Source organism: Puntigrus tetrazona, unplaced genomic scaffold (genome assembly GCF_018831695.1).
Source record: "Puntigrus tetrazona isolate hp1 unplaced genomic scaffold, ASM1883169v1 S000000746, whole genome shotgun sequence".
Lineage (NCBI taxonomy): Eukaryota > Metazoa > Chordata > Actinopteri > Cypriniformes > Cyprinidae > Puntigrus > Puntigrus tetrazona.
Genome location: NW_025048355.1, coordinates 1,762,501 through 1,772,262, shown reverse-complemented (window position 1 = coordinate 1,772,262; position 9,762 = coordinate 1,762,501). Strand labels below are relative to the sequence as shown.

At 40.7% G+C, this 9,762-nt stretch overlaps 1 protein-coding gene across 1 annotated transcript in view; it reads left to right on the top strand.

Moving 5' to 3' along the window:
* The first annotated feature begins 4,944 nt into the window (after nucleotides 1-4,944).
* LOC122335275 overlaps nucleotides 4,945-9,762 on the top strand; it is a 49,420-nt gene continuing 44,602 nt past the window's right edge. The window contains exons 1-2 of the mRNA XM_043233103.1: nucleotides 4,945-5,039; nucleotides 7,033-7,094. Of these exons, the coding sequence (XP_043089038.1) occupies nucleotides 5,012-5,039; nucleotides 7,033-7,094 (90 nt within the window). The 5' untranslated portion in view covers nucleotides 4,945-5,011. The remainder of the gene's footprint in view (nucleotides 5,040-7,032; nucleotides 7,095-9,762) is intronic.

The following is a 9,762-nucleotide window of genomic DNA, read 5'->3' as shown; positions in this document are numbered from 1 at the left end:
TATCTATCTATCTATCTATCTATCTATCTATCTGTCTGTCTGTCTGTCTGTCTATATATCTACAGCCTGTCTGTCTCTTCATCTATATATCATTGCTCTTTCTGTCTATCTGTCTGTTTAGCATCTATCTTTCTCTGTCTGTCTATCATCTGCCTGCTTGTCTTTAAAAACAAAACAAACGGAACAAAAAAAATTAGTAGAATTCAAAACAATAATAATAATAAAAAACACCACAAGTACTGTAAAATAAGGAAATATATTGCATAGAAGTTCTAAAATGTGTATCTAAAAGTTTCATTTTAAATGCTTATGGTTGTAGGAATAAAAGTCTTTTTGTACTATCAGCAAAAAACGTACAGAATCCACTTTTGTACTTTTATTTCTGAGAGGGCACCTGGTCTTTTTCATCAGAGTTACAGTGTACTGTCTTGAGCTATAAGACATAGAATTAATTTTCCCGGTCTCGTTGCAGGAGCATCTCTGACGCTAAGTGAACTCAAACTGTCCTTTGAAACAACTGATCGCGCGCACAAAGTCAAATCCACGAGAAAAAGTCCAGGCTGTTCTCAGATCAGCTGCTGTGGGGAAATTCCACCAGCACATGACAGGAGTGTGTTGCTTTGGATCGTCTGTTGGGTGTTTGCGTTTCCTTCTGTGCTTGTAGGTTAGCCATGACGGGAGTCCAGACACATGCGATCTACCCTGAACATGCTGCCTGCGAGAGAGAGAGAGGGAGAGAGAGACAGAGAGAGAGGGAGAGACAGAGAGAGGTCTTGGCTTGGGAGGATTTGGACCTCTCAGCCTAGAAACAGCCGGCCCAGTTTGGACTCAGACCTGGTGTTAATGTTCTTTTTTTCTCCAATACAAATCTGTTGTGTAGCAACCCCCAGATTCTCCTTTACCCACAAACCGCATGTGTTTTTAAACGCACGGCAACACACACTCACTCACACACACACACACACACACACACACACACACACACACACACACACACACACACACACACAGACATGTTGCTTACTTAGGTATTCATGCACGGATACACCGGATCAGATTAGACCCTCAGTTTCCTTCTTTTTTACAGTTCAGTGATGTTTTTACAGAACAAATGATGTTATTATGGTCCGCTTAAGTTTTTTTGCATTTGAGAGATTCTTTCAGCGAAAAAATGAAACTTTTGGCCGTTTTTACTTTAGCCGTATGACTTTCATTTTATGGACAAAGAAGAAAGTTTTCCACAGAAGAAAGAAAGCCATGCAGTTTTAAATAGTGACTAAACCATGACAGTGTTGGGTGCACTGCCCCTTTAAATCGTGTTTTGCTTTTATTGTGACTGATTCATTTGGTGCACGTTAGTCTAAAGAAAATGCACTTCTCCTTCACAGCTTTTCATTTGAATGCAACGCCTCTGTGAAGCAACATTCAAATCAATGAAGCAACATTTAAATCAAATTACAATTAACCCTGTAGAGTGGTTTAGTTTCGGTATGGAAAGTGGTTTAGTTTAGTTTCAGTATGAATGGGTTCCTAGTGTGGAAGTTAAACGTGTTTATGAACCTAAATTCATGAAATATAAATGTGCCATTCATATATTGACAGGTTAGAGTCGAAAAAAATAAGATGAGACCTTTCTGTGCTACACAAAGAACTCTTTAGTCTGTAGTTTCACTAAATTATAAGAAATCACTTTATTGAGACTATTTCTGCTGTGTGGCTTTTCAGGACGTGTTCTTTCAGACTAGTGTAAAAAAAAAACGTTTCAGCATTAATTTGATATTTTTTGCGCCTGTAGACTTCTATTACTTTAGAGTTTTTCACTGCAGTAAACCAAATTTTACAGTAATATTCTCATCAATATTCCCAGGGATTGCTATTTTTATTTTTTTTTATTTTTTATTTTTATTTTATTTTGCCATTTTATCTATAGGTTTCAATAACAGCATCATACCTTTAAAGACAGTTTTTTTCACGTACATACACCGAAACTCAGTTTGATTTCTATTCTGAAGGTTTTCTCTGTGGGGTTTGTTTACGTTTCATTCGCTGGTTTTATCATCGAACTTTATCTCCTTGTGTCTACGGATTTTAATTGCAATATATCTTTACGCATAATTTTCTAAAATGCAGCACAAACATACCCCAAATTTTACAGTTTAATTCCTCTCTATATTCTGAAAGTTATTTTAATTGTTAAAAAACACTGTAAAAATGCATTTTATGGAGTGATCAAGAAAGATATCCCTTCTGTGAAAACATTTGACTTAATAAAACGAAGCACACATTTCGAACCATTGTTTAGGTTTCCATTTTTGCATATTAATTCATGCATATTTGATTTTTTTTTTCGATGAGAAGAGGCTTTGCACTGAATCTTAGTTGCAGAATATCTGTGGGTGTGTTTTGGTACTTGAGAAAATCCTTTGTAATTGTGCTGGCTGCCGTCTGGGACGGGCCCTCCTGGCAAAGCACGACACGTCACGTCAGTCTCGATGCGCGCGCGATGAATAAGAATCGGTCCTGAGCTGGAGTCGAGTGCAGAAGCATCAATCAGCTCAGAAAAATCACACCTCGAGCCCTCCGCCCGCGCGAGGGGGAGTCCTACATGAGGTCACCCAGCCTCTAAACCTGAGAGTGGGAGGTGTTGAGACGACCAGGCAACAAAAGAAGGAAAGAGAGACAGAGAGAGAGAGAGAGAGAGAGAGCGCGACATTTGTGGTGGGCTGCATTGAACACCACAAATCTGTGCTTTCATTTTCACTCTGTCTGTTCTCGCTCGTGTCTGATCGATGCACTTTTACACAATAGAACATGTGCGTGTTTACAGATGTCTCATGCTGCATGCAAATTAGACGTACATACTCATAATGCAAATGAGACTCATGTTACTCTTGCACTTGTCGAATTAATTATTTGACTTCTTGTTTACCCGTGAGCATCCTTAACATTTTGCTAAATGTCTGTTTTTTTCTTACAGCGTCTTGAATACACGACTTTTTAAGCGGTTTAGTTTTCAGGATGAATTTATCTTCTTGTTTTACAACGCTTTCTTTATTTTGGGACGTTTTAATCGAATGCAAGACACGTGCCGGTCTGGTTTTTGGGTTTTTTTGCAGTGTGTGTAGTTTTTATTCACGGGTCTTCTTTCGAAGGCAAGACACATCAGAATTGTGACTCACGGGCAGAGGAAACACTGAGGTGTGTAACTAACTAGCATGTTAAGCGTAAACATTTGACAATCTGTCCGATAAATAAATCGTGAAACGAATTGTGCACGTCAGACTTTCAGCCGTTAACAGCAGCGGGACAAAGTAGCAAAGCATGCATTGCATTTTTAGAAATAATAAAATTAAATTTTTATAAAAAACTTTTATGTTTTTGGATGTTTTTAGCTCCTTTTATGTGTGCATTTTTAATTTTTCAATGCAGGTTTCTTTTATTTCCTTCACTGTAAATAAAATGATCAGCAAGTAAATATTTTTACATTACATAATACAAAATAAAATGAAATCCAGCATGATTTTTAAATCACTTCAACATAATTTAAGTTGAAATGAGATAAGCTGATTATACTCTATAAGGCAGTAACTGAACTGAAAGTTTTTGAGTATAAGCTTAAATTTTTAGTGTTATTTTTTTGCAACATTTTATTGTAATATTGCTAATTTTGTAAAAACGACACCGTGACACAAAGCTTACGTGCATGTTTCTCTGTGTGCCTACTTTAATCATATTTCTGTCCTTGTTTGTAAAAACTGTATAAAAATACGGTAAATAGAGCATTTTTACTATTTCACAAATGCTGTATCTGTCTTATTTTTATACAGTTTAGAGCTGTTTGTTAAGTTTTACTGTCTGTATGAAAACGATAGAAATGTTTGAGTGTGTGTGTGTGTGTGTGTGTGTGTGTGTGTGTGTGTGTGTGTGTGTGTGTGTGTGTGTGTGTGTGTGTGTGTGTGTGTGTGTGTGTGTGTGTGTGTGTGTGTGTGTGTGCGTGTGTGCGTGTGTGTGTGTGTGTGCGTGTGTGTGTGTGTGTGTGTGTGTGTGTGTGTGTGCGTGTGCGTGTGTGTGTGTGTGTGTGTGTGTAGCGAGGGGTGAGCACCCATGGTCGGTTGACCTTTGTGTGCAGTATTTTGTGTGGATTGGTTCACCTATGGTGGTGAGTTCTGGTTAAGTGAAGTGATCTGGAGGTGTGTGGGTGACCAGAACGTTCAACCCACCTGCGGCTCGGCGCTGTGACTCACCCACACTTGCTGCTTTCTTCTGATCTCCTGTCACATGCTGCCCCGAAGTCATGGACCCGAGCCATTTCTACAGGCCAGACCCCCGGGACGAAGGGCAGAAGAACGCAGGTTAAAATGCACGATCTTAAGCTGTTTATGAGGTTTTGTGGTTTCAAGCAGCAGGTGTGGGTGGAGTTTAAAGTGACTCATCGACTAAATGAGAAGAATGTTTCGCTTTGCCTTTATAAAACGGATTGGTTAAAAAATGACGTTTGCACGGAAAGCGAAAAATACGAGCTACAATTAATACCGAAAAAGATAGCCGGCACTCAGAAATAATAAAAGCAGTGCTGTCAAACGAGAAACTGCCACTAATCACATCCAATATATATATATATATGTATATATATATGCGTGTGCCGTTTTCGTTTAGCTCAAAAATAACTCAAACTGAAATAAAAATCAATACAGACATGAAAAACCTAAAGGAAAAAAAACAAAAACACCACAAAATTACTAAAATGAAATAAAACGCTGTTTGTTAGTAGTAATGAAGCACATGTCAAAACCTTATTCTCATCCCCAATCCTACCCAATACCTAAACTTAACAAATATTAATAAGCAGCAAATTAGGAATTTATTGAGGCAAAAGTCATATTAAATAGTGTTCATCTTACATCTTGAATCTATTAAATGTCAATCTCTTCTAGGAAAGCGGAGCAAGGTAGCGGTGACTCATCCTGCACTGCACAGGTTTCCGTCCAATCAGGTGCTCTCTAGAGTGAGAATGCCCCTCCCACTTACGACCTCAAACGGTAAGTAGCGATTCGTGATTAATAACTGTGAACCGTGCGAAGGAACGAATGAGTGTTCAGAACGAATTCGGTCACGTAAAAATTCAGAATAGTTCTCGAGTCTGAATGGCAGCATGGCCGTCTTTGCTAGAGGCAATTTTTAATCGATTTAAATAGTTTTTGCATCTTTCACTTATGTGCACCGTTTTGAATTTTTACAGATTTTACTGTATTTTACCGTTTTCCTGCTTTAGTCCTTCACTGTTGCAAATTGCGTCGTTGTCGGGCAATTATTTATTTCTATGTTTGTTTGTTTATTCCATGAAACATGTAAAGGTGTTTTACTATTTCATTGTTTTTATTTATTGCGTATATATCTTTATAATGCATTGTTTACATTCTCACGTGCAATTTTTACTGCTGACTAAAAAATACATAATTATTTCATTTTTCCCGATTGTGCTTCTCTTCTCTCTGTATTTTTGCGACCCGAATTGGTTTCTTCAGCAACAGTGGCGCTGTTCCAGTTCTTTCAGCGGGGGTTTTATTTTATTTTATTTGACTCTTCGTTCCCCTCGACAGTGGAGATGTTCGGCCGTGTATTTTCGCCGCTCGTCCTATCATGGCATTTCCGCGCCTTTATCGTTCCCACATGCTCCGAAGTGCGTCACCTGAACCTTCCCCGTGTTCGTGTGTTTGTGTATCAGCTGCATTACTTCTTTCACCTTCATGTGGTAACCTGGCACGGCACACACACGCCGCGCTCACTCAACGATGACGCCCACACACACACACACACACGTACGCGCTCTGGCAGGCTTTCTCGGGCCTGTCGGTCACAGGAAGGGTATCTGCGGTCGCGCTCTCCTCGCTGTGCGCGTTTATCTGCGGCCGCCGGCCTCCGGACGTCCCGACGCGGGTCAAACCCCCCCGGCCACGGCGCACCCTCGCCCCTCGGCCCGAGCTCTCTGACCCGTCAGCACACACCCATCCCGGGGCCGGCCAGAAGGCAGGCCTGGCCCCGCGCCCGCTGATGTCATAATGGCAGGAGTTCTTCTCGCATCCGGATTCCGGAGTTCCATCGGCTCCAGAACCCTCGGCCCCCCTCGGCCCGTGTTTATGGTTCGGTCCGTCTCCGGTACGGGAGAGCAGCAGGGGCGAACCATCACATTTGGTGCCCAGCGTGGGGGCGGTCGTGAGCCGTGGCGCTCCAACTATCCCATGGAGCTTTTCTTCTGTCTTTTCTCCGTGATTTCGACTAACCTCATTTGCATCTGCTAATTAGATCCTGTTAGCATAATTCATGTGCATGACACCCTTTTGAAGCTAATGAATAGACACATCTCCAGAGTCCATAATGAGCGCCTCTTCCTCGTATATATTTCAGAATTACAGACTTCACCCAGCAAACGGATGCGGAAAGTTTTTCGTGGGTTTCCAGTGCGCTTCGCCTCGCTGTTGTCAGGAAACCATCGGCTAAATCTGAAAACAGTAGCGCATAAATACACAAATATATGTTGATTTAATGCTGAGTGTCTGAATTCAACAAAATTACAATAAACGGCAGTAACGTGTTTAAGGAGATGCAAGTTATTACTGCTGTGCATTTATTATTTTGTTTTATTTATTTACTATTTATTTTTCTTTTCGCGTATACAATTTTACGTTAGTAGCTACAAAATATTGATTAGCGTATATTGTATTTATTTAGATTTATTGTGTTTGTTTTCGTTCGAGCGATATTAACTTTTATTTATTATTTTAATTTTGCAATGGAAATTTGAGTTGAGCAAAAATCTTCATGTGACTTTTTTTGAATTAATTATTAGTAGTTTTTCGATTCAGTCATTTGTCAAACTTTATTTCATTATTTTATGTTTGTTTTTGCAAACGAAATGTTATTTTTTTCATATTAATAATTTTAGATTAATAGCCGCGAAATGAAATGCATGAAGTTGCTTTATTATTGTGCTCAGATTTATTGTTTAATGATTCGTATTTCTCTGTTTTTCAGACGAGTCGTCAGTGTGGACGGAGCACAGATCTGCTGTTTGGAGCATTTTTATGGAGCTGAAGGTAAAAGCGCATTTTCCAGATTTTAACTTGACTGCTTGCGTTTTTAATTAGTATTTTACTGAGAATATTAGTTTTTTTTATTGTAAAGAATTCATCGGCTCGTGGCAGCTCAACACACACGACACCATGCATTCATTTTACTGACACTCCTGTTAACTCTAAAACAATGCAAAGTGTAAAATTGGAAATAATGCTTCAAGTTATGCTGCATATTGTGCCCGGTTTTTGAGTGATACAATGATCCTCACGTTATTTGTTCATGCATTTTTACCGCGGCCTGAATTTGCTCAGTTGTGGTGCATCTGTGGCCTGTATTTGTGCACATTTGTCCTACTGTGTGTTTGTGTGAGTACAGCGTGTGTGTGTGTGTGTGTCCGGGTGTGGGACCTCTCGGGCCCTCGGCAGGGGGCTTTGAGTCATATGACAGGGCCGGGGGCCACAGGATGTGACATCAGCGCGGTCTGGGTGCCCGTCTGCTCACGCCAGGCGCTTGATCTTTCCCATTTGGCCGCTCAGAGCTGGTGACGGACAGAATGAGTGACAGCACTCACTCACTCACTCATGACTAGAGCTCATTATCACCTCCTGATCTGTCTGCTGTTTCACACACACACACACACACACATATAGACTCATGCACATACTTAGCCGTCTTAATGAACACATATCGTTGACTTTATATCAAGCTAATATGACTGTCACAAACTATCAAATCATTTATTGATCAGTTTTGAAAATGAGCTTCTTGATAATCCTTCAAAGGAAGGTCTGGTGGTTTTTCTCGCTCGTGGGGGACCGTTTTGCAGCAAAATATAATTAAACACATAAATTGTAGGTTTTACGGTATTATAAGCGTTTTGTGCAACCTTGAAATGTCAGGGACGCTTAAAACTGTGGGAAAAGTAATTCATTTGAGGATAGTGTGTGTTATAAGCATCTATAAAAATCTACTGTGAACATTTTAGGTCCTCTAACTGGATACCAGTTATTTTCTCATTTTCTTACTTTTTCACCATTTTTATTACTCTTCTATGGTATTACAAATACCATAAACATCTAAATTATTATGAACTCATAATTGCTGCACATATATAAATGATTGAAGAATTAGATTTAGATATTATATTGCAATAGGTCACTGCTGTAACCACTCAGAAATATAGTTTCTAAATATTGCATAAATGTGCATCGAAATGATTTTTTTGCTGAACATCTCGCAGGCTGTTGTGGAAAACTTTTTTTTTTTTGGAATGTTCTGATAGACGCAAGCACACAAACACTCAGCATATGCATTTAAAAATAGGTTTTGATGTAATAAAAAATTACATCAAACCGCATTTTTTTTTACCACTATATATTTATATAGACGTGCGTCAGTCATTTCCAGCCCTCTGCGGCTCTCAGTTTCTCCAGAACCCGCCGGTCCTGCTGACATCTGTCTGTTCTGATCTTTGCTCTGCCGTTTAGACACATATTTATAGATAAAATGCGTGAGAGATAGAGACAGAGGGAAAGTAGTGTGGTTTAACACCTATATGAGGCTCGCATCCTAATGACAGCTCATCTGAGAGCAGAGCGCGGGAGAGGAAGAGGAGGAGGAGGAGGAGGAGGAGGAGAGCTGTGATGTAGAAGTGAGGTGCATGCTGGGGGATTCCTCTCGCTGCTGGAGGTGTCTGTGAAGGGTTTGTGGTCACCTCTTGACTGCTTCTCTCACGAAACCTCTTCACCTTCATTTAGCTGCTCGGCGCCAGTTATTATACTGAGCAGAGAGAACCGTAGGAATCCGTCATCAGCCTCCGCTGTGATGTCACGGGGTTTAGGCCGGTGTACAGTAGAGTAGGATATTTAAATACATTTTTGAGCCTTTTTTTATTAGAAACATTAGAATTTTGCAATTTTGTTCAATTCATTTGTTTTCATGGCTCACGACCGCCTCCCCCAAGCTGGTTCCAACCATCCATCTATCATCCAATCAAGCTTCTGTCCATCCATCCATCCGTCCATTCCTTCATCCATCTGTCGATTCATCCGTCCATCCATCTATCCATTCCATCATCCAATCAAGCATCTGTCCATCCATTTCCATACATCCATCCATCTATCATCCATCCCTCCTTCCATCCATTCTTCCCTTCATCTATCTGTCCATCTATCTATCCATTCATCCATCCAACTGTCTGTCCATCTGTCTGTCCATCCCTCCATCTATCTGTCCATCTGTCTAGCCATTCGTCCATCTGTCCATCCATTCGTTTGTCCATCTGTCTATCCATCCATTCATCCGTCCACCTGTCCTTCTATCCATCCATCTGTTTGTCCATCCGTCCATCTGTCTATCCATCCATCCATCCGTTCATCCCTCCATCTATCTGTCATCTGTCTATAAATCCATCCGTCCATCCATCCATCCATCCGTCCGTCCTTCCGTCCGTCCGTCTGTCCGTCCATCCATCCAACCATCCATCCATCCATCCAACCATCCATCCGTCCGTCCGTCTGTCCATCCATCCATCCATCCATCCGCCCGTCCGTCCATCCATCCATCCATCCGTCCGTCCGTCCGTCCGTCCGTCCTTCCCTCCATCTATCTGTTTGTCCATCCGTCCATCTGTCTATCCATCCATCCATCCGTTCATCCCTCCATCTATCTGTCATCTGTCTATAAATC